General features: G+C 43.2%; 1 protein-coding gene across 1 annotated transcript in view; it reads right to left on the bottom strand.

Annotated features, from left to right (window-relative positions):
* aldh16a1 (aldehyde dehydrogenase 16 family, member A1) overlaps positions 1 to 25,283 on the bottom strand; it is a 104,463-nt gene that overhangs the window by 21,200 nt on the left and 57,980 nt on the right. The window contains exons 8-15 of the mRNA XM_063062515.1: positions 24,845 to 25,042; positions 23,814 to 23,912; positions 16,412 to 16,548; positions 16,077 to 16,182; positions 15,095 to 15,255; positions 14,843 to 15,010; positions 10,298 to 10,502; positions 3,063 to 3,248 (exon numbers count right to left, since the gene is read on the bottom strand). Coding sequence (XP_062918585.1) covers positions 3,063 to 3,248; positions 10,298 to 10,502; positions 14,843 to 15,010; positions 15,095 to 15,255; positions 16,077 to 16,182; positions 16,412 to 16,548; positions 23,814 to 23,912; positions 24,845 to 25,042 — 1,260 coding nt within the window. The remainder of the gene's footprint in view (positions 1 to 3,062; positions 3,249 to 10,297; positions 10,503 to 14,842; positions 15,011 to 15,094; positions 15,256 to 16,076; positions 16,183 to 16,411; positions 16,549 to 23,813; positions 23,913 to 24,844; positions 25,043 to 25,283) is intronic.

The raw sequence follows: 25,283 nt of genomic DNA, 5'->3' as shown, positions 1-25,283 counted from the left end.
GTTGTCGCTGTGCCTCGGCAAGGTAGAGGTCAGTACGCCAGACTACAACAGCACCCCCTTTATCAGCGGGTTTAATAATAAGGTTAGGATTAGTGTGGAGGGAGTGGAGAGCAGAGCGTTCCGAAGGAGTGAGGTTGGAATGGGAACAAGGTGCGGTGAAGTCGAGACGGTTGATGTCCCGTCGGCAGTTGGCAATAAAGAGATCCAGAGCAGGCAGAAGACCAGAGCGGGGTGTCCATGAAGAAGAGGAGGGTTGAAGACGGGAGAAGGGGTCATCGGTGGGGGTGGAAGAGTCCTTGCCGAAGAAGTAGGCTCGGAGACGGAGACGGCGGAAGAAAAGTTCCGCATCGTGGCGAACACGGAACTCGCTGAGGTGTATACTAGTGCAAGTTGAGGCAGAGATAAAGAAATATAGTTTGAGGTGGTATATCGGATCAGTTAAGAACTTGTGGGAAGTAAGCTCCTCTGTCCCCTGCTTGATAACAGCAAGAAGCGAAGGACGTGCAAAACTTACACTGCAGGTACTAAGTATAATCAACCCCAGAGATCACTGTTTAGATCTCTCATTCTAAGAAACCACTGTATGATGAGTGCCCAGGGCAAATGTTTAGTCCATTTGTGTACTCTGACAGCAGCTCTATCTCATTAAAAGTTTGAGGAGACCGATATGTCACCAAAGACTATAGCAAATTTCTACAGTTGTACTGTGTAGAACATTCTGACTGGTATGGGGCCTGCAATGCAAGAGGCAACTGAGGGTCGGGATATGTCCTCCTTGTGTTGAGCCTTAAAACCCACACTCAATGTTTGAAGAATAGCTTCTTCCCCTCCACCATCAGATTCCTGATGGTCCATGTACCCATGAAGACTACCTCGTTATTAGTCTTTTGAATTTATTTATGCAATTTTGTAAATTAAAGCCATTTTTTGTATTGCACTGCAGAGCTGCTGCAAAATAACAAATTTCACAACGAACATCAATAATAATAATCCCGATTCTGATTCTGAATTTGAAGCTGCTTGAGTTAATCTCATTCTTGTCCTCACAACTAATTGCTACCTCAACTTTCCAACATGGGCTTCCAGACAGAGGCTGAAACAGCTATTCGACCAAATCCAGTGCAGGAATCTCCCCGGTGACCCAGACGGAAGAATTACCACAGCCCTTAAGAAACAGAGCCCGTTACATAGAAAGAATATAGAACACACAACAGGACAGCACAGTGCAGGCCCTTCAGCCCACAATGTTGTGCTGAACTTTTAATCTACTCAAATATCAATTTAGCCCTTCCCTCCCACATAGCCCTCCATTTTTCTTTCATCCATGTGCCTAATAGTTCCTTAAATACCCCTATTGTATCTGTGTCTACGACAACCTCAAGCAGGATGTCCCATGCACCCACCACACTCTACCAGGGGTGGTGCTAGAGGCAGATACATTAGGGACATTTAAGAAACTCTAAAATAAGCACATAGATGAAACAAGAGTAGAAGGCTTTGTGTGTGGGGGGGGGAGGGGACAAAGGGTGGAGAAATATCCACGGCCTGATGAGGTGTTTCCTCAGACTTTTTTGGAAGGCTAGTGCCGAAATTCCAGTGGCCACAGGTGAGCACTGGAGGACAGGAAGATAGTAAATGTTGTTCCATTGTTCAAGAAAGGTTCTAAGAACAAACCAAGAAACTATAGGGCAGTGAGCCTGAGATCAGTTGTGGATAAAATATTGGAAGGTATTATAAAATACGGAGAAGTATTTGGATAAACAGGGATAGTCAAATCGCTTAGTGCATGCTAAGTCATGTCTAACCAATCTTAAGTTTTTTGAGGTTACAAGGAATGTTGATGAAGAAAATGAGATGGACATTGCCTATATGGACTTCAGCTTTTGACAAGGTCCCACATGGGAAGCCGGAAAGTTCAGTCACTTGACATCCAAGATGAGGTAGTAAACTGGATTCAGCATTGGCTTAGCGGGAGAAGCCAGACAGTGGTACCAGATGACAGTCTCTCTGATTGGAGGCCTGTGATCAGTGGTGTGCCGCAGGGATCGGTGCTGGGTCCGTTGTTGTTTGTCATCCATATTAATGATCTGGATGATAATGTGGTAAAATGGATCAGCAGATTTATGGCTGACACCAACATTGGGGATGTAGTGGACAGAAAGGAAGGCTATCAAAGCTTGCAGTATGATCTCAACCAGTCAGAAAATTAGGCTGAAAAATGAAGCTTAATGCAGATAAGTGTGAGGTATTGCAAATTGGGAGAGAAAAAAACAGGGTAGGACATACACAGTGAACGGAAGGGCACTGAGGAATATGGTAGAACAGAAGTATTTGGGAATACAGATCAATAATTCCTTTAAAGTGGTATCAAAGATAGATAGGGTCATGAACAGAGCTTTTGACCTTCATTAATCAGAGCATTGAGTGCAAGAGTTGGAAAGTCATGTTGAAGTTTTGTAAGATGTTGATGAGGCCAAATTTCGAGCAGTTGTGGTCACCTGCCTATAAGAAGATATCAATAATATTGAAGTTACAAAAATGTTGCTGGGACTTGAGAACCTGAGTTATAGGAAAAGGTTAAATAGTCTAGGACTTCATACGGAGCACCAGGAAAATGAGAGGAGATTTTGTAGAGGTATACAAAATTGAGGGATATAGAAAGGGTAAATACATGCAGGCTTTTTCCCCTGAGGTTAGGTGAGACTAGAACTAGAAGTCACAGGTTTAGGGTGAAAGGAGAAATATTTAAGGAGAACTTCTTCACTCAGAGGGGGGCATGAGTATAGCGGTAGTAGTTGATATGGATTTGATTGCAACATTTAAGAGAGCTTTGGATAGGTAAATGGAGGGCTATGGTTCATGTGCAGGTAAATGGGATTAGGCAGTCTGCATGGACTAGGTGGCCTGAAGGGCCTACTTCTGTGTGGTAGTGTTCTATGACTATCAGTTTCACTGAAGTAAGTGAATTGTGACCTTGAGCAGTTCTAAATAGAGGGTGTTAGTGGCTGCACAGCAGTTCAATTATCGTAGCACAAACCAAATTAGGTTCTAATTGTCTGTACCTGATAGAGTTCCAAAGCTGGCAGAGGATACCTCTCACTGGGAACAATGACAACCACATTCCCTCGAACGATTGCCGGGGCAAAGAGACTGACAAAGCTGAGCAGAGGGTTCTTATCTGGGCATGCAATGCCTATCACCCCAACGGACTCTCGAATCATGACTGTCGCTCCATAAAGCTGCGTTTCCTGAAAGAGAAACAAACTTGTTTTATTGCTGACACCTGTTAGCCCTTCTAACACTGAACCTTAAATACTTGAGAAAACTCCACTGCAATGAAAGGACTGAGGCAATACAACACAAGAGATTCTGCAGATGCTGGAAATCCAGAGTAAGACAGAAAATGCTGGAGGAACTCAGCAGGTCAGGCAGCATCCATGGAGAGGAACAAATGGGCAACATTTCAGGCCAAGACCCTTCAATATGCCTTACACAATAAAAAAAAAGGAACAAGCAGATTATTATCTCCAGCAAACAGGAAGTTTGTAATGTAAAAATGACTCAGTGCTCTTGAATACCCTGGGAAGATGATAAACTTTCACATAAAGGCGTATAACTTGAAAAACTAAGCAATGAAACATTCTAATCTAGATAGATCAGCCACGGAATAGTGCAGCTCAGTTCTAAAGATGATTTTGTCCGTGTTATTTCATGCCAAGAACTAGGTATATACTTCAGCCTGCTTGAACCATTCACCTCCAGGTTTTCTCACTTTGAGTTACTTTCACCTTGTTCACTGAGAAGTCCAAGATAATGACCCTGCAGTAAGCACACATCAACCAAAGGCTCTCTATCAACTAACGTTTAAAGTTTAAAGTAAATTTATCACCCACATATAAATACTATCCTGAGACTCACCTTCTTGCAAACAATCATAGTAGAACGCAGAAATACAAAAGAATCAATTAAATACTACACACAAAGACCAGCAAGCAAACAATCTGCAAATATTGACAAACTGCAGATACAAAAGAAAAAAATATATAAATAAATAATACGGAGAACATATGTTATAGAGTCCTTAAAAGTGAGTCAACAGGTTGTGAAAATCAGTTCAGTGTTGAGGTCTTTATTCTTTGGAGCGTAGAAGGTTGATGGGGGACTTGATAGAGGTATTTAAAATTATGAGGGGGATAGACAGAGTTGACGTGGATAGGTTTTTTCCATTGAGAGTAGGGGAGATTCAAACAAGAGGACATGAGTTGAGAGCTAAGGGGCAAAAGTTTAGGGGTAACACGAGGGGGAACTTCTTTACTCAGAGAGCGGTAGCTGTGTGGAACGAGCTTCCAGCAGAAGTGGTTGAGGCAGGTTCGATGTTGTCATTTAAAAAAAATTGGATAGGTATATGGACAGGTAAGGAATGGAGGGTTATGGGCTGAGTGCAGGTCGGCCTGTAATTGTTATATGGTTATATGGTTTAGGTGAGTGAAGTTAACCACGCTGATTCAGGAGCCTGGTGGTTGAACATAATAGCTGCTCCTAAACCTGGTGTTGTGGGACATAAGTCATCTGTACTTCTTCCAGTGGTAGTAGTGAGAAGAGAGTATTGTCTGGCTGAAGGTAGATCCTGATGATGGATACTGCTTTCTTGTGGCAGTGCCCCTTGTAGGTGTGCTCAATGGCCAGGAGGGCTTTTCCTGTGATGGACTGGGTGTTGTCAGCATTTTGTTGCAGGTTTTTCTGTTCTTGAGTATTGGAGTTTCCATACCAGGCTGTGATGCAACCCATCAGAATAATTTCCACTCTGCATCTATACAAGTTTGTCACTAGCCACTGCCTTCACCCTGACCAGATGTAGGAAACTTAAATTACTCGGTATGTATGGAGTCACCTCCCAAACATTATTGACAAAATTCACAATTTCAGTGGTATACTTGAAGACACAAGAAACTACGGATGCTGGAACCAGGGGCAACAAACAATCTGCTGGAAAACTTAGTGGGTCAAGCACCATCTGTGGGGATGGGGGTTGCTGTGGAGGTTGGGATTAGGAATTGCCGAAATCGTCAGGGTGAGATGCAGGGGTTCATCCCAAAACATTGACAATTCCCTCACCTCACCACATATGTTGCTCAGCCCACCAAGCTCCTGCAAGCAGATTGTAGGTTGGGATCCATGCTTACCACTGGAGGGGTGGCTCAGACAGGGTGCAGCATGAAAGCACGGCAGTTAGCAGAATGCTGTTACAGCACCAGAAATCAGGGCTAAATTCCTGCTGCTGCTGCTGGTAAGGAGTTTATACATACTCCCAATGTCTGCGTGGGTTTCCTCCCACATTCCAAAGACATATGGGCTAGGGTTGTAAGTTGTGGGCCAGAAGCATGACAACACTTGTGGGCTGCCCCAGGCACAGCATCAGGCTGCGTTGAACATTGATCAAATGACATACGAGGGGTGATTGGTAAGTTCATAGCTTAAGGTAGAAGGAGTCAATTTTAGAAAACCTAGCACATTTATTTTTCAGCATAGTCCCCTCCTACATGTACACACTTAGTCCGGTGGTCGTGGAGCATACAGATCTTGGACTTCCAGAAAGTGCCCACAGCAGGGGTGATTGATAAGTTTATGGCCTAAGATAGAAGGAGATGAGTTATCCGGCTCTCGTTACATGCAGTTGAACTCTTTGAGTGATTTTGCAGAAAGTTTGAAGTTAATAACTCATCTCCTTCTACCTTAGGCCACGAACTTATCAATCACCCCTCGTATTTCACTGTATGTTTCCATGTACATGTGATTAATCTAATCTTTTATCTTTCATTACAAATTGCCCTGGCTTACTTACCAGTGGTGGAATCTGGGGTGGGGAAAAAGATGATGGTAATTTAAGGAGAATGAAATGGAGTAGGATTTGTGAAAAGCTGGGAGCTTAATGGTCTACATACACTCAGTGGGCTGAAGGGACCATGTCCAGGGTGTGTTTCTCAATGACTTCATGACAGCTGTATCTACTGTAGCAGCACAGATTATGGCCATTTGAGGAAAAATGTGTCAAAAGTCAGGAAGAGTTTATTTAGCCAGAGAGTGGTGAATCTGTGGAATCTGTGGAGGTCAAGTCTTTATGTATATTTAAGGCAAAGGTCGACAGATTCTTGATTGGTTAGGGCATGAAGGGAGAAGGCAGGAGATTGGAATAATGTATGAGCTGTGATGAGATGGCAGAGCAGACTTGATGGGCTAAATGGCCTCATTCTGCTCCTATATCTTATGGGTTTTTTTTTTATAGGCATCCGTTAGTCTCATGAGACCATGGATTTTCGCCTTGGAAAGTTTCCAGGGCACAGGCCTGGGCAGGGTTGTATGGAAGACCAGCAGTTGCCCATGCTGCAAGTCTCCCCTCTCCATGCCACCGATGTTGTCCAAGGGAAGGGCATTAGGACCCATACAGCTTGGCAACGGTGTCGTCGCAGAGCAATGTGTGATTGTGCCTTGCTCAAGGACACAACACGCTGCCTCAGCCAAGGCTTGAACTAGCGACCTTCAAATCACTAAACAAACGCCTTAACCACTTGGCCCCGCGCCAACACATCTATATGCTGGTTTAACACAGCATAAAGCTGACAGCAGTAATCTATGCCATTGTGTGTTCTTCAGAGACAGACTATCCACTTCATAGGCACCTCACAGCACTGGAAAAATCCCACCAACAGTCCCCAAAATAATCCTCTAAATCCGCAGGCAGGTTAATAAAGGAGAAACTAGAGACTGCAGATGCTGGAATCTGGAGCAACTAACAAATTGCTGGAGGAACTCAGTGGGTTGAGCAGCATCTGGAATCCTCAGGACTTCAAAAAAAAGTCGACAATTCCTTCCCTCCCACAGATACTGCTCGAGCTGCTTAGTTCCTCCAGCACATTGCTTGTCCTCAAACTGACATGGAGGGTCTCTCCCCGGCCAACATGCTCAGGAATCGGGAGGTTTTAAGTACACCCAGCCTGCTCAAGTGCATGCCATTCCATCTGCAGAGTGAACAGGAGTTGAAGATAATCTTCACAGGTGAGGACATTGTATAGACAGGATGCAGAAGCGGCAAATGGAGTTCAATCTGGAAAAGTTTAAGATGATATACTTCAGAAGATCAGAAGTGAAGGTGGAGTACAAGTTAAACGGCAGGATTCCTTGCAGTTTGGAGGAAAAGAGATATCTGTAGAGTTCAGATTTATTTATTTATTAAATGTAAGTGAAGCACGGTGTGTTTGGCCTTCATTAGTTGGGGCAATGAAAACAAGAGCCACAAAGTAATGTTGCAGCTCTATAAAACTCTGGTCAGACCACACTTTTGTTCAGTTCTGGTCGCCTCATTATAAGAAAGAGGTGGAAGCTAGAGAGTGTGCAGAGGAAATTTATCAGAATGCTGCCTATGTTACAGAATATGCCATATGAGGGAAGGTTGAGTAAGCTGAGGCTTTTCCCTTTGGAGCAACAGAGGATGAGATGCAACTAAGATTATGAGAGGTACTGATGAAGTGAACAGCCAGAGCCTTTTCCCTGACAGCAACGGACATCCTGAGGACGTCCGTTTAAAGTGACAGATGGAATGCCTAATGCAAATGTCAGATGTAGGTTTTTACACTCACAGGGAGTGGTATAGATGCTTGGAATACACTGCTGAGGATGGCAGCTGAGGCCAAGGCACGAGGGGGCGGCCAAGGCTGACGCACAAGAGGAAGGTCAAGGTTGACACACAAGGGGATGGTTGAGGCTGATACATGAAAGACATTTAAGCGACTAACAGACAGGCACATGGATGCAGTATGAAAATAGGAGGGTAAATGGCTGTCTAAGAGGGAAAAGTTAGATTGATCATGGAATAGATGTTGTGCCCACCTACATAAATATGGCCAGATGAGCCAGTACTGCACTATCCGATGTTGGATATTCTACGCCGAGTTATTTTATAGCAGAAGGGTCACCACTGCGCTACTTCATGGAAATTGATGGCTCGTGAACCTGTTCAAAATAGAATGTTGTCCAGAACAGCGGAGAGAAACGCAGTTTCATTACAGGGATGGAGTGGAAATTCAGCGAAAATGGCAGCAGAAACACACAAACACTTACATTTTCTTTTTTACTTAGAGATACAGAGCGGAATTGGCCCTTCTGGCCCTTTGAACCACGCTGCCAGCAACCCACCGATTTAACCCTCGTCTAATCACTGCTCATTTTACAATGACCAATTAACATTATAACCAGTACCTCTTTGGAGTGTTGAGGAAACCCACACATTCACAAGGAGGATCTACAAACCCCATATGGAATTGAACTTCAACGCCCCAAGCTGTAATAGCCTCACACTAATCACTACGCTACCGCAGCACCCATCCCACCTGTATCACTGTCCCACTTGTGGATCTCATCTCGAGCTCATCCCACCCCCCTCACAGCAGAAGTAAGTCATCCTCGACTGTGACAATGCCCAGGTTATCCAGTTTAGGAGATTAGGTAGTCCCCTACCACTGCTTTTCAAGGCCAGACCATTATTGGATTATAACCAAATTTGAGAATAAAACATACTTCTCCCAGCTCATATCTGTATACTTTGCTCCTGCCCTCCCATGCATTTGGACACTTAGTAAATCTTCCCTTAATATTTTATTTTAAGATAAAAATCAAAGGAATTGTTCCAACTGCTGCCCGTCTGCCCCAAACGGAGTTTGCCATTTTGGAGTAGATTATCCAGTCAGTTCCTTTATTCAACACAGTCAAGGCATTATTCACACAAAGAAAAGCCACAGCTTCTCTCTCTGCCATTGAAGTAATTATTGCTGGCGGATTCTCAGTCATGCTGAGGCGTTGACATAAGTTTACAATGCATGATATGTGAAATTGGATATATCTACCCTGGCAAGTGCCAAATAATAATTTATAAACACTTCATTGTGTTGTGGTCCTTGTTAGAGTCACAGTCATCTAGCATGGAAAAGAGGCCCTTTGACACACTTGTTCATGTTACCCAAGCTTGTCTCATATCCCTTTAAACCTTTCCTATACATGTAAACATCCAAACATCTATCCTCTAAGATGTAACATTTTATGTTCGACATTACTGTGAACAAATAACCACCTTGATTAGTAACAGCAGCCACCACTGTGAACATTTACGCATTGCATCAGTGCAGTAGCTGCAGTGCGCAAATTCAGTAAAATGCACTGCAGTCACTTGCTGCCGCTGTACGGCCAACGCCTCCTAATTGTGCAGCATTTACCATTCGACAGGCACCAGCCATCTGAGACCACAGCATGCACGTTTCCCAAAACTACACAATATCCTGATTTGGGAATATAATCTCAGTTGGTGGGGTGACTAGGCCTCTGTGGGTAGCACAGGAGTTTCACAGTTCCAGCAACCCAGGTTCCAACCTGACCAATCTTCAGTAATATAGAACAGAATACCAAATTACAAACCCTTCAGCTCACAATGTTGCACTGACATTATAAGCTAGTCCAAGATCAATCTAACTCTTCCCTTTTAAATAACCATCCATTTTCTTTCACCCATGTGTTTTTCTGAGAGTTTCTTAAATGTCCCTACTACCACCCCTGGCAGCACATTCAATGCACTCACAAATCTCTGAGTAAAAAAACTTACCTTTGACATTCCCCCTATACTTTCCCCCAATCACCTTAAAATTATGCCCTCTTGTATTTGCTATTACACCCTGGCAAAAAGTCTCTGGCTACCCACTCAATCTATGCCTCTTATCATCTTGTACAGCTCCATCAAGTCCCCTTTCATGCTCCTTCGCTCCAAAGAGCCCTAGCTCACTAAATGTCTCCTCATATGACATGCTCTCTAGTCCACACAGCATCCTGGCAAATCTTCTTTGCACACTCCCTAAAGTGTCCACATCTTTCCTATAATGAGGGGACCAGAACGGAACACAATATTCTAAGCGTGGTCTAACCGGTGTTTTATAGAGTTGCAGCACCACCTCATGACTTTAGAACATAACCCTAGGTTTGTGCAATATTTGCATGTTCTCCTTGTGACCATGTGGGCTTCCCCAATGGAGCTCTAGTTACCCACCACACCCCAAAGTCACATTGGCCATGATAAACAGATCCTAATGTGGACCTATGTTGTCAAACCCAGGGGATAGTTGATGGGAATGTGGGAGAATATGTTAAAAGGAACACTAATTAAGGAATGGGATTGCTTAGAGTCAACATAGATTCAATGGATCAAATAATCTCCTACGTCATAAGGAAACATGGACGACATACACTTTAGCATTCTCACCTGGACAGTACCCCCGTACTTGTCACAATAGGCGGCCCAATAGAATAGTCTCTCAATACAGGCATCTACTTCGCATCCAGCTTCCTCGATACCGACGCCAGTCAGAGAACTCAGTCCTTGAGACACCTCGTCCCGACGCAACTCCAGGTTCTCAGCCAAATAGTAAATGATCTGAGCCCGGTTGTGGGCAGCTCGCTTCCCCCAGCTGCAAAAACAGAATAAAGTCTTTCACTGTCATGCCTTCGGCTATCAGCACTGTAGTGTAGTGGCCAGCGGACCGCTTTACAACATCAGCTGTAAGATCGGGATTCAATCCCTGCCACTGTCTAGAGGTGCTTCTCCCTGTGACCACCTCAGAGCACACCAGTTCCCTCTTATATGCCAAAGATGTACAGGTTAGGGTTAATGAAATGTGGGCACGCTGCTTGACTGTTGCCGGCTGCCCCCAACACATCCTTGGTCTATGTTGGACGTTGATACAAATAGCGCATTTCAAATGTATGTTTCGATGCATGTGTGACAAATAAAGCTCATCTTTATATCTTTATCGTTTTTTTTCTTTAGATTATCATCCAATTTATTATTGACCACTTTCAGCAACAACCTGATTCCAATTAATCCAAATTATTGGGGTAGATCATGTGAGAAGATCACGGTTATTCTATTATTTGGCGCGATTCTGACCGACATGAACTTTGCCAATATAATCAAAAACCCCTCCCCACCTTGGTCATTCTCTCCTCCCCCTTCCCATCATCAGGCAGAAGATACAAGCAATTTACAATGTGTACCACCAGGGTCAAGTACAATTTCTATCCTGGTGTTACAAAACTCTGGAACAGATCTCTTGAATGATAACAATGAACCCTCTCAACTTACATTGTTATGGCCCTTGCACGTTCTTTGTAACTTTAACACTATATTCTGCTTTATTTTATTGTCTTCAGTTTGTATTACTTCTGAGTACTTGTGTTTGGAATGATCTGTCTGGTTGACATGCAAACTTGTGATATGCGGAGATTCAACATGTCATCAAAAACCTTGGCAAACGTCTACAGAAGTGTGGTGGAAATTGTACTGACTGGCTGCATTACTTCCTTGTACGGGAACACAAATGTCTTTGAGCAGAAAATCCTACAAAAGGTAGCGGGCCCAGTACATCACATGTAAAGCCGTCCCAACCATTGAGCACGTCTACATGAAACATTGCTGTAGAAAAGTAGCATCAGTCATCAAAGTTCCTCACCACCCAGCCTATGCTCTTTTCTCACTGCTGCCATCAGGTAGAAGATACAAGAGCCTCAAGACTCACATCACCAGGTTCAAGAACAGTTACTACCCCTCAACATTAGACTCTTCAACAAAAGGGAATAACTACATTCATTCTATTTCTGGTGTTCCCACAACCGACTGCCTCACTTTAAGGACTCTATCTTTTATTTCTTGCTTGTTATTTATTGCTATTTATTTATAATTGCAATTACACAGTTTGTTGTTCATTGATCCTGTTTATGGTTACTATTTTATAGATTTGCTAAGTATGTCCACAGGAAAAAGAATGTCAGAGTTGTATGTGGTGACATGTATGTACTGAGATAGGTTTAACTTTGAACTTTGAATAATAAGTTAGCAAACGACCAATGCTGGAGGAACTCCGCAAGTCAGGCAGCATCGATGGAGGGGAATAAACAGTCAATGCTTTGGGTCATGACCCTCATCAGGACTGGAAAAGAAGGGGAAGAAGCCAGAATAAGGTGGGGAAGGGGAGAGTACAAACTGGCAGGTGACAGGTGAGACCAGAGGAAGGCAGAGGGCGAGGGGAGGGGGGATGAAGTGAGATGATGGGAGGTGATAGGAGGAAGAAGTAAAGGGTTGACGAAGGGGGAATCTGATAGTAGAATTAACAAATTGTCAATTTTCATCTTCATCCGTATTTCTTTATTTCTCTTTTAGATTTCAAATTAACAATCAATCTAGAAGCAATTGCCATTGAGAATTATTGAGAAACCAGGGTAGGACCAACCACCTACTTACACTGATTCTGCATTTATCCCTCATCTGATACTGGCATCAACTTCTACCAGCTCCAAACTTGCCAGAGTTTGAAGTTTGAGGCCTGGTTTTCAGGGTCCCATCATCTGCATGTCCAAGGTTCAAGGTCTAGTGATTGGGGTCTTGCTATTAGCAAGTCTGGAGTTTGAGGCCTAGTGTTTGGTGATCAGTGTTTCCTGGGATCGACGCCAAGGGTCAAATCGGAAATTCAGAAGTTGAGGCCCACTGGCTGGAGCAGAGTCTGCAAGTCTCTGCAGGTACGCTGGGGAAGTCAAAGCCCAATGTCTGCAAGTCCAATTCTGCTGTCCTAGGTGTATGTGTGTGAGCTGGGGAGGGAAGAATGGGGCTTGTTTTGCTGCTTGTGGAGGTCTGTGCTGCTCTGCCAAGCATCGTGGACGTGCTATGTTGATGACAGAATGTGTGGCCAACAAAGTGGGCTGCCCCCCAGCACATCCTTGTTGGTTGTTAGTGCAAATGATGCCGTTCACTGTAGGCTTGTCAAATAAACTTCAATCTTGAATCTTCAACTATTTCCTTGCATTTCAGAGAGGCTCCAGTCCTTCTGTCTGGGGAAGCCCACTCTATACTCAAAGCACCATTTAATAATACAAAGTACGACAAGTCCGGTTCATTAGTGAGACCGACAGTAGAGGTGCTGCATAGCATTGGCTTATTGCATGGACCAGACCCTCCAAGCCCTCACACTGCAGTGTTGCCTCTTACGGCCACCCAAGGCTGGAAGCACCAGAAACAGCGTGGCAGTGCACGGGAATCTATGCTAGGTTAAAAGGTGAAACCCTGCAGGCTAGCTCTTCCATCAATACTGCTCTCTAGTGTTCGCTCCCTGGAAAAGAAACTGGACCACCTCCATCTGCAACTGACCTGGAGCGAGATGAGGAACTGCTGCATGTTGGTTCTTAAAGAAATGTGGCTCCAGGCCAACATCAATGCACAATCATCATCAGGCTATGCCACTTGTGCTAAAATTATTTTGTGACCTTATTGCGCTTTATTTAACTATGTGTACTGTATCGTAACTATACCTGCTGTGTGACCATTGGTACTGGGTTTTGCACCTTGGACCCAGAAGAACAAAGTTTCCTTTAGCTGTATCAACATGTATAGCTGAATGACAATAAACTTGAACTTGAACTTAAAGTCTTTAGTGCATTCTCATAAAGGTACAGGACAGGCCTCAGGGCTCAAGGTCATTTTCCTAATGCCCATTGTACTCTGGGAACAGCCTTACCCTTACCAACCCTTGCCTTGGAGACTGGAGACTGTGCTCACCTGGATGGCACGATCCTGCTATACATTAAGAACTTAAAATGCTGCAGGTCTACACCATCAGCGAGTTGCTCACTGGCGAAGATAATGAAGGAGCTGTGCAATGTGCTGCTGCCTGAGTCATTGGAGGCTTACAGTTTAATAGCACGTGGCTGCCCTGGTCACTTTTCTTGTGATCGCAAGACCCTTTGGGGCATTGTTAATCTGGTACGCCACAGGTTCGATTCGCCTATTTGTTGGCTCAGAGAAAAGGCCAATGGTGGAGTAGCTGTGTGGCCCCAGTTGGAGCAAGGACTGGGCCTCAAGCAACGGTATCGCCTGTTTGCAGCTGCCAAGAGAGGGGCGCCAAAGCCGGTGCACTCCACCAGGGTCAGTGTGGTGCGGCATCAGGAACGGAGTCGGTGCTGCCCTCCCAGTGCTTCACTCGGCAGAAGACATGTTCTGTTGTGGTTGACTGCAGCTTCTGGGGGCACTTAATGGACTGAGGGCCTCAAAGCCACAGGGTTGCCTGTTTTACAGCCACTGGTAGAGAGGCGTCTCAGTGGTTGCACTCCACCAGGAGCAGTCTGGTGCAGCATCTGAGGTGGAGTCTGTGCTACAAAACCCACCCTCTCCCCCTACCAGTGTTCACTCAGCACAAGACAGGCCCTACTGGTCAACTGGAGATTTCAAAGGACTGAAGGGTCTGGACAATATACATATATTTTTTTTGCGGTTGTATTTTGCTAATGTTCTAACTTGTTTGCTTATCTTGTGTATGTGAGGACTGGGCCTCACGCTCCAGTGTCACCTGGGGGGGGCAGGTGGGGGCCTCGGAGCTGGTGTGCTCTACCGGGGGGGGGGGGGGCAGGGTGGTGTGATGCGACATCCAGGCTGAAATTGGTGCTGCTTCCCCCCACCCCTCCAGTGTTCGCTAGCACGAGTTTTGGACTCTTTTGTTGCATGATTGTGATACTTTGTGCTGCTTGTGACTGCTGGTATTGTGTTTTGCATCTTGAATCCAGAGTAACGCTGTTTCGTTTGGCTGCATTTATGAGCATTCATATATGGTTTAATGACAATTAAATTAGAAATTAATTGGATTGAATTGGAGGGTATGTGCCACCTGGAAATGTACAAGGGTGGCTCTATCACAACCATAAAGATAATGGAGATTAGCAGCAAAGTGTGGATCTATTCCACGGTTGAACTGTCACCACTACTTACCCTGGAGCTGCTGCATGAGCTGCCTCCACTGCATTTCGAACATCCTTCTTAGAGCAGTCACCAACATAAGCCACCACCCTACCCTTCTGGTCAAAAATGGGCCGTGAGTACATGCCAATAGGCCTCTTCTGAGCACCTCCATAGTACACTTTATACGTACGGTCAACACTGTAAACAAACACAACTGCCGTTAAGTCAAACAAGTATCTGAAGACGGTTGGATTTACTGGCACAAATTCCACATTTTCCCACCTTGGAATAGCATCGGTCTGGAGTAACATGGGCTGTGTCACCTGCCCTGGGATCGGTGGAAGATCTGCTCCGTGCACAGATGCAAATGTTTTGTACTTGACTTCTACTGGCTTTGGGTTGGGACGTTCCTCCCAAGCAGGCCGCACGTATTCATACAAGCCCTAGATGGGAGAGATGGGTGTGGGAGGATGGAAAGGCATCTATGAACGTCCAGATAAGAACTCATGGGGCTGCACATCAGCTAACACAATTGATTGGTAAAACCTGAATCACTACAGTTTAGCAGCACCACTACTACTTCATACTAAAATGGACCTTGTTTATTTTTGTTCTAGTTGTGTTCTTTCTTGAAGAAATTGTGTATGATTTATGAAGGTCATAAGAATAGGAGCAGAAATCGGCCATTTGGCCCATCGAGCCTGTTCATGTTTTTCTTGTGAATCTTGTGTACCTGATGCTCTGTGTCTGCAAGTAAGCTTTTCATTGCACTTGTGCACATGACAATAAATCCAATTTCAACTTTCTTTACTTGCTTAATGAACTCAATGCTCTGAACACCATAGATATCACTCATACACTGCAAGAACTAAAAGTTTGAGGATCTGGGATAATTGCTACTAAGGAACTTGCTAAATCTTTAGAGACAGATTCTTGGGATCATTTCTTACCCACAGAATCTGAGCAGTAACGTTTACAATGTAGGATAGCAACATGTCTCTTTTTGAATTTTGTGTTTCCCCTCATTTTCTCTTGGCATTCACAGATTAGACATGTTTTCTGACTCCCTTCACCCATCTTTTCCTCATTCCTCTCCCATCAAGTATCAAACTTCCAACTTTTATGTTGCTGCAAGAAAAATCTGACTTCTGTTGAGTACATTTATTGTATTTTAGTCCAAATGCAGTCAATCGAATAATTCATCCATGAATGGAAATGTGGCCTTTAAGCTCCACATTAGCTTCTTTGTAATTCCAATACTGACCTCTTTCCCACCGTCTCGTCCAAAGCCGCTCTCTTTATAACCACCAAAACCAGCTGCAGCATCAAACATGTTGTGCCCGTTCACCCAGACTGCTCCAGCCTTCAAACTAAAGACAGTGTCTATCAATAAATCAGGAACACCAGAAACAAGCAGGGCCAGAGTTACCCACATAGCGAGAGAGGGAAAGCAAGCCAAGAAAGGCAAGAGTAAGGACGGACAGGAATAGGAAGTGGGGGGGGGGTGGGGGCAAGGGTCGAGGGAGGTGGGGGTGAGAGAGTGAGAGTGAAGCAAAGGATACTATTGGGGAAATTATAAGCAAAAGCATGCTGTATCACCTCATCGCTACCTCCAGTGCCAAGGGCAGGTTTTCAGTCCAGATGCTGCCTGCAAGTCCGTATGAGGAGTTGTTTGCCAGAGCAATAGCCTCCTTTGCAGTGCGGAAAGTCATGGCTACCAGAACTGGTCCAAATATCTAAAGAATTAAGGGGTAATAGCTCCTTAAATTCAGCAACAGCTGTGATCTGTAACACTGATACACTCACTAGCTTAAAGATTTAAGGATTTAAAGATTAGCTTTATTTGTCAGACATACATCAAAACAAAAAAAAAGTGAAATGCAACGATTGCGACACATCAAATTACCGAGGATGCTGTTGGGCAGGCCCGCAAGGGTTGCCACACTTCCAGCGCAACACAGTATGATCACAACTCAATAACCCTAATCTGTAGTCTTTGGAATGTGGGAGGAGACCAGACCACCTGTCCCATTGTGTGAACTGAGACCGAGGTCATGGGCCTACTCTGGCTGCTCCCGGCTCCGGGTCAATTTGATTCAGAATCTTGTTGCTTGCTATTATGGTTTACATGATCTGTGTTTATTTTTTCTCTTTCTCTGCACATTGGGTGTTGATCTTTTCTTAAAATCTGTTTCTTTTGGGTTTTGTGCTTTGTAAGCAGACGAATCTCAAGGTGGTATAATTGATGCATTCTTTGATAAATGCACTTTGAATCCTTACTAATGAGCATTGACTTGTTATTTCACTTTCTATTTGTAGTTCAATATGCATTATTTACATTCACTTTTTACTGGGTACATCCAAATAACTGTCCTGTTTGGAGCTTGACCACTGTACACAAATAACTCCAAGTACAAATCATCTTTGTGACAAGTTAGAATGCTTTAGGAAAACCTGAAGAAGAATAGATAAGATTAACTTGCGCATCACCTACAATCAAGAGGGGAGCACAGAGATACAGTTGGTAGAGCCAACTCACCATAGTTTGAGTTCAGTCTTGACCTCTGGCACTAGGTGGAGTTTGCATGTTTTCCCTGTGACTACATGGGTTTTAAAGCCACCAGACCTAGGAACGGAATTAGACCATTCACCCATTCAGTCTGCTACGCCATTCAAAAACAGCTCATTTATTTTCCCTCTCAACCTCATTCTCCTGCCTTCTGCCCATAGCTTTTGACATCTTTACTAATCAAATATACAGTGGATTCCGGTTAACTGGGACACATCTAAACCAATATATATTGGTCCAATTAAGCAGCTGCCCCAATTAGCTAAATAGTTAAAAAAGGTATTAAAAAAGACAAATAGAAAAAATTAGAGCATTACCAACACTACTACAGTACTAAAAAACTGTGTTTTAGTTCCTAATAGTTCTTGAGGGAGGAATTTATCTAATGTACAGTGTCATGTTCTTTTGATTGACCGTAAGTGAACAACATCAGCACAGACAGCTCGTGTATATAATGGACTGCCTTCATACAATGCATCCTCCAAATCTTCAATTTTATTGTAACATTCAAGATGAATGTGGATACCTTCAAATTCCTCGTAGTTCCTAAATTGTTAATGTAGTGAAATTGTTTCATATTTACTCCCAGCCATTACTGATATTGCCAAGCCTGACTGCTTGAAACCGCAGTAAGAAAGCAGTTCTGAATTATTTTCCTGCTTATTTCCCACCAACTATCAGTGACAAAAATCACAGCTTTTTGAACATACAGTTGCAAGAAAAAGTTTGTGAACCCTTTGCAATGACTTGGATTTCTGCATTAATTACACATAAAATGCGGTCTGGTCTTCATCTAAGTCACAAATACAATCTGCCTAAACTAGTAACACACAAACAATTGTACTTCTTTTCGTCAATACAGAGTACACCATCTAAACAATCACAGTCTAGGTTAAAAAAAAGTGAACCTCTGGGGTAATGCCTTCTACAAAAGCTATTTGGAATCAGGTGTTCCAATCAATGAATGCTGAAAGAGGTGAAAAAGAACCTAACGATTACAACAAAAGACCTACAGAAATCTCTAGAACTTGCTAAAGTCTCTGTTCATCTGTCCACTATAAGAAAAACACTGAACAAAATTGGTGTTCATGGAAGGACGCCAAGGAAGAAACCACTGCTCCCCAAAAAAAACACTGCTGCATGTCTCAAGTTTGCAAAAGACCACCTGAATGTTCCACAACGCTTCTGGGACAATGTACTATAGGCAGTTGAGACAAAAGCTGAACTTTTTGGCAAAAAAGCACCCACCTGTGTTTGGAAGGAAAAGGACATTGCACACAAACACCAAAACCTCATCACAACTGTGAAGAATGGTGCAAGGAACATCACGGTCTGGGGCAGCTCTGCTGCAACAGGACCTGGACAGCTAACAATCATTCAGGGAAAATGAATTCAAAATTGTATCAAGACATCTTACAAGAGAATGTCAGGGTTGCGGTACGTCACCTGAAGCTTAATTGAAGTTGGATGACGCACCAAGGCAATGGTCCAAAACACAAGTAAATCAACAACAGAATGCTTTAAAAAGAAGAAAATTTGTATTTTGGAATGGCCAAGTCAGAGTCCAGACCTTAACCCAATTGAGATGCTGTGGCATGACTTGAAGAGGGCTGGTCATGCAAAGTATCCCAGAAATATTGATGAACTGAAAAAGCTTTGTATGGAGGAATGGTCTAAGATTCCTCCGCATCATTGTGCAAGTCTGATCAGCAGCTACAGGAAACGTTTGGTTGAAGTTACTGCTGTGATAGGGGGTCCTATCAGTTATTAAATACAAGGGGTCACATACTTTTTCCAGCCTGGACTATGAATGATTAAACAATATGCTCAATGAAGATCTGAAAAGTACAATTGTCTGTGCGTTATTAGTTTAGGCAGATTGCGTTGTCTATTAATGTGACTTAGATGAAGATTAGACTATATTTTATGATCAGAAAACCAGGTAATTGCAACGGGTTCACAAACTGTTTCTTGAAACTGTAAATACACACAACTGACGTTATTTAAAAACTCTAAGCACAGTGTAGCGTCTAACAGCCACACACGTGCATACGATTGTCAGTCGTTTGAAATGGTTCAACAAGTTTTCTGTTCCAGTCAAGTGGCACTGTGTTCCATATAAACAAAAGGAATCGTGGCTTTTTCTCAATTAGATTTTGCTCTTTAAGAGTTGTCCCAGATAAGCAACTTCCCCAATTAACCAGAATCCAGTGTATTTGATTTTATTACTTTGAGATACGATATGGTACTTACCCTTCTGACCCAATGAGCAGTCTACTCAATTACACTCACGCAAACAATGAACCTAGTAACCCGTATGTCTTTGGAATGTGGGAAAATCCAGAGGAAACACCCATGGTCATGGGGAGAATGTATAAACAGACAACAGAGGAATTGAATACAGGTTGCTTTTGTTGTAATAGCTTTATGTTAACTGCCTCTCCACCCCTCCCCAAACATACATAGACCCAATGACTTGGCCTCCACAGCTGTTTGTGGCAATGAATTCCACAAGTTCACCACCCCCTGACTGAAGAAATTCCTCCTCCGGTAGCTCTGAGTTTTCTCTGGGAGCTCCAGATTCCCTCCATATCCTAAAGACATGGGAGGAAATGGCTTTTGTAAATTGCCCCAAGTGTGTCAGTGAATAGAAGAATCGATGGGAGTTAAAGAAAATGTGGGGAGAACTGCAAAACAATGGGATGAATGTAGGATTAGTGAAAAAGGGTGGTTGGTGGTCAGCATGGACTCTATGATGTTTCTGAACTGTAACTCCCTCTGATTCTAAACACCCTACCATAATCATCAAGCATTGTAAATGTAGGCTTACTATTCCGTGGAGGGATTAATACAGGGAAGGACAGGGAAGTACAAAATATTGCAGTCTTTTATACAAACATACATAGAAAGAGTTAGCCATTCAGCCCCTCATTACTTGGAGTGTAGTGTTCAGTGCTGATTGCCTCATTATAAGAAGGATATGGAAGCTTTAGAGACGGTGCAAAGGAGATTTACTGGGATGCTGCTTGGGTTAGAGAGAATGTTTTATAAGCATAGGTTGATTGAGTTAAGAGTTTTCTTTCTGGAGTGAAAGAGAATGACAAGTGACTTGTTAGAGGAGTATAAGATGATAAGAGGCATCCATAGAGTGGACAGCAGAAACTCCCCTGCCCCCCGCCCAAGGTGGAAGTGGCTAATACAAGAGAAAAGTATAGGAGGGAGGATATCAGAGGAAGGATTTTTTTTAAAACACTGAGTGGTGAGCACATAGAACATATTGCCGGGGTGGTGGTAGAGATAGATACAGTCAGGGCATTTAAGATGCTCTTAGGTAGGCACATGGATGATAGAAAAAAAGGGGGAGGGAAGAGTTAGATTGATTTTAGAGTAGGTTAAAACGTCAGCACAACATTGTGGTCGAAAGGGTCTGTATTGCGCTGTAATGTTCTATGTTCATTAAGATCACTGTTAATCTTTTACATTAGTTCTGCTTTCATGCCAAAAGTTAAAAGTCAAAGTAAAATTTATTACCAGAGTACATACATGTCACCACATACAACCCTAAGGTTCTTTTTCCTGCGGGCATATTTAGAAAATGTATACAACAGTAACTGTAAACAGGATCAATGAACAACAAAATGTGCAAAAGCAAATATAAAGCCTCTGTTATTATCCAAAATATTCCCATACACATCTTGAGCATGCTCAGGGGCCGGGGCTCCACAAGAACATTCAAAAGATCAGCTCTCCTCTGGGTGAAGTCATTTTTCGCTTTGGTCCTGCTGCCTGACTCTTATGTTAAGAATTATAGAGCATGGAAAAGGTCATTAACCCACCGAGTCCACAATTAAACACCCTCTTACAGTAATCCCCATTCTGATTTGTGCCACTTTCCTGTCAATCTCCCCTCAGCTTCTACAACTCTCGCAACACTAGGGGAAAGTTACCATCAGCAGTTCCCTGGGGATGTGGGAGTAATCAGAGCACCCAGAGAAACCCACACGGTCACAGCAAGAACGTACAAAATAACCACATGTGCTCTGCATGGAAAATCGAATTTGGGTCTCTGGAGCTAAGAGGCAGCAGCTCTGCTGGGCCATGCAATTTTTGGATAAGATATTAAACGAGTCCCAATGTTTTCATTAAACTCGCTCTCTCATTTTCTCTAACTCTACAGAAAACAGGCCGTCTCTGCTCAATTTCTAACCAGTTCCAAAAATCAGGCTAATCTTCATTATATTCACTCTAGTATTAGCATATCTTTCCACTGAAGGGTGACTTGATCTGCAGAGAACTTTCCAAGTGAGTGCTCACCAGGAACTTTATAATTAAAGACATATTTCTCTCCATTTCACATTTGCATTAAAGACCAACATATAATTTTCCTTCACAGCATAGAGGAGTACAGCACAGTTCAGGCTCTTCAGCCCACAAGTAGTGTTGACCTACATAAATCTATGCCACAATCAATCTAACCCTTACTCTCCTACACAGCCCATAACCCTCCAATTTTCTTACATCCCTCTGCCTAGCTAAGAGTCTTTTAAATATCTCAATTTTATCAGCCTCTACCAGATCCCCTGGTGGTATATCCCAGGCACCCACCACTCTGTAAAAAAATGCTTTATCTAATATCTCCCTTAATTCCTCCTCTCACTTTAGATGGATGTTCTCTGATATTTCTCTGGGAGAAATGCACCGGCTGTCCATTCTATTTATGCCTCTCACTATTTTGTACACCTCTATCAAGTTGCCTCTCAATCTTCTCCAAAGAAAAAAGCCCTAGCTCACTCAGCCTTTCCTCATAAGACATGATCTCTAATCCAGGCAGCATCCTGGTAAATCTCCTCTGCACTCTTTCTAAAGTTTCCACATTATTTCTATAGAGGAGACCAGAACAGAACACAATACTCCAAATGTGGTCTAATCAGAGTTTTTCGAAACTGTAACATTACTTCAATCCCCCGACTAATGAAGACCAACACACTATACACCTTTCTTAATCACCCTATCAACTTGTGCAATAACTCTCCGAAGGATTTATGGACACAGAGTCCAAGATCCCTCTGTTCTGCCACGCTAAGAATCCTGCTATTAACCTTGTACTCTGCCTTCAAATTCGATCTTCTGAAGTGTATCCCTTTTCACTTTTACAGATTTAACTCCCTATGTCACTTCACTGTTCAGCTCTGCATCCTTTCTATGTTCTGTAGTAACTTACGACAATTTTCTACTATATCCACAACCACTACCAACTTTCGCATCATCTGTAACATTGACAAATTAGCTTTGCAGATAATTTCACGGTAGCAGCGCGGTGGATAGCACAAAGCTCTGCAGTATTAGCGACCCAGGTTCAACTCTCGCCGCTGCCCGTAAGGAATTTGTACATTCTCTCCATGATCAAGTGGATTTCCTCCGGGTACTCCAATTTCCACCCACAGTCTAAAGGTTGGTAGGTTAATTGATCTTTGTAAATTGTCCTGTGACTAGGCTAGAGTTAAATCGGGGGCTGCTGGGTGGTACGGCTGGAGGGGCTGGAAGGGTTTATTCCACACTGTGCCTAGATAATTTTTTTAAATAATTGTGCTGCCCTTCAACACTGACCAAATACAGCCTGTGTATGCAATGCAATTTTGGACTCAAAGTCATTTGTTGGCATAAAGTGTGATATTTAACTCAAGAATGTATTTGAATTAACATCAGAAAGCCAGCGTGCCAAAAGGCATGAGAGAGAAGAGCAACCAACTGGACTAAATACAGTGCATTTCAGTTTACATAAATTAGAAGGTATCAAAGAGAAGGCTTGCAATAAATTCAAGATCCAAGTTTATTTATCACATGTACGTCAAAACCTACAGTGAAATGTGTCGATGGCGTTAACAACCAACACATCTATGGATGAGATTAAGAATGTTATTTTCTCTATGAATTTGGGGAAAGCTCCTGGCCCTGATGGGTTTACCGTAGAATTTTATAAATGTTTTGCTCCTTCATTAATCCCTTGGCTCTGTAGGGTTTTTGAGGCTTCATTGAAACTTGGTAAACTTCCTGAATCTTTTAATAGAGCGTCAATCTCTTTAATATTAAAGAAGGATAAAGATCCTGCTCAATGTGCATCTTATAGACCAATATCTTTATTAAATGTTGATTCTAAAGTTTTTTCTAAGTTATTAGCAAATAGATTAGAAAAAGTACTTCCCTCTATTATTTCGGAAGACCAAACGGGTTTTATTAAACAACCAACACATCCAAGGATGTGCTAGGATCAGATGGCAAGTGTCGCCACACGTTCCAGCACCAACATAGCATGCCATCATGCTCAGCAGAACATAAGGAAAAACAAAACAACAGCAAAACACACCCCATTCCTCCCTCCCATTACTTGCGGCTCAAGAAAATAAAATTCAATTTTGCAGAGGGTCTACCTACCTCTTCACGAACCACACGAGAAACAGTATTGACATTGGTGATGAGGGTGGGCGGGTAGAAGAAACCTTTCTGTGGCATTCCCTCAGACACCTGAAACACCTACAATGAGAATGTGTGAGAGCATGTGCAAACTCGTCTTCAAGATTCTATAAAAATCCAAAGAAAAATATGTATTTTTAAAGTGTCCCTTCAGAAACCGAGGATGTCTCAAAAAAAATGCATTGTCAGTGAGAGATCCTGAGAAGGCAGGAAAATAAGGTAACCGATATGGCTATAGCAAGTGCCAAAGTCGATAAGATAATGCATTTAGATTGGGCTTTTTCCTGGTCAAACAGTAACAGAAGGCAGGATAACGTTACAGCTATAAATAAAGTGCAGTCCAAGTAGAAAACAAGGTGCACAGTCATGACAAAGTAGATTGCAAGGTAGTGTCCATCTCATTGTATTAGGAGACTGTTCAATAGTCCTTTAATAGTGGGGTAAAAGGTGAGGTTTTGATTAGGCTGGCTGCTTTTCCGAGGCAGTGAGAAGTGTAGGCAGAGTCCATGGAGGGGAGGCTGGTTTCTGTGATGTACTGAGCTGTGTCCACAACTCTCTGCAGTTTCTTGTAGAAAATAAAAAAAAACGAAGGACATAGATGGGGTAAATACGAACAAGCTTTTTTCCACTGAGGTGGGTGAGACTAAAACTAGAGGTCATAGTGTAGGTTCAGGGTGAAAGGTTTAAAGGGAACATGAGGGGAAATTTCTTCACTCAGAGAGTGGGTGCAAGTATGGACGAGCTGCCAGAGGAAATGGTGGATGTGGGTTTGATTGCAATATTTAAGAGAAACTTGGATAAATACATGGATGGGAGGGCTAAGGTCCAGGTGCAGGTCAATGGGAGTAGTCAAAGTAACAATTTGGTGCAGATTAGGTGGGCCAAAGGACTGGTTTCTTTGACTCTAAATGTTGTTTAAGGGATTAACGTTGGGTAGGGATAACAATTTAAGAATAGGGAAGTTAAGGGTTGGATTTCCTCTTAGCTCTTACCTCTGCTCCTTCATTCCTTGCCTCCTCCACATACTCTGTAATTGTCTTCATCTGAGACTCGTCTACCAGTGCGCCCATGTCAACGCCCTTATCCAGGCTATCACCCACACGAAGACACCGCATGCGCTGCGTCAGCCGGTTAGTGAGCTCCTGAGCAATCGACTCCTGCATCAGGAGCCTGGAGCCAGCACTGCACACCTACAACAGAAGCAACATCATCAACACGGCAAAGCTCTGGCGTCTTCGAGCAACACGCAACAAACATGCCGGAGGAACTCAGCAAGCCAGGCAGCTGCTATGGAGCGGTACAAACAGTCAACCTTTCAGGCTGAGACCCTCATCAGCACTGAAAAGGAAGGGGTAGAAGTCAGAATAAGAAGGCGGGGAGGGGAAGGAGTACGAGCTGACAGGTGTAAGGAGGAAGAAGGTACTCCTTCTC

This window comes from Mobula hypostoma, chromosome 11, assembly GCF_963921235.1.
Source record: "Mobula hypostoma chromosome 11, sMobHyp1.1, whole genome shotgun sequence".
NCBI classification, from domain to species: Eukaryota; Metazoa; Chordata; class Chondrichthyes; order Myliobatiformes; family Myliobatidae; genus Mobula; species Mobula hypostoma.
Note: the sequence above shows the minus strand (reverse complement) of the source record. Positions and strands in the feature narration are given on the sequence as shown.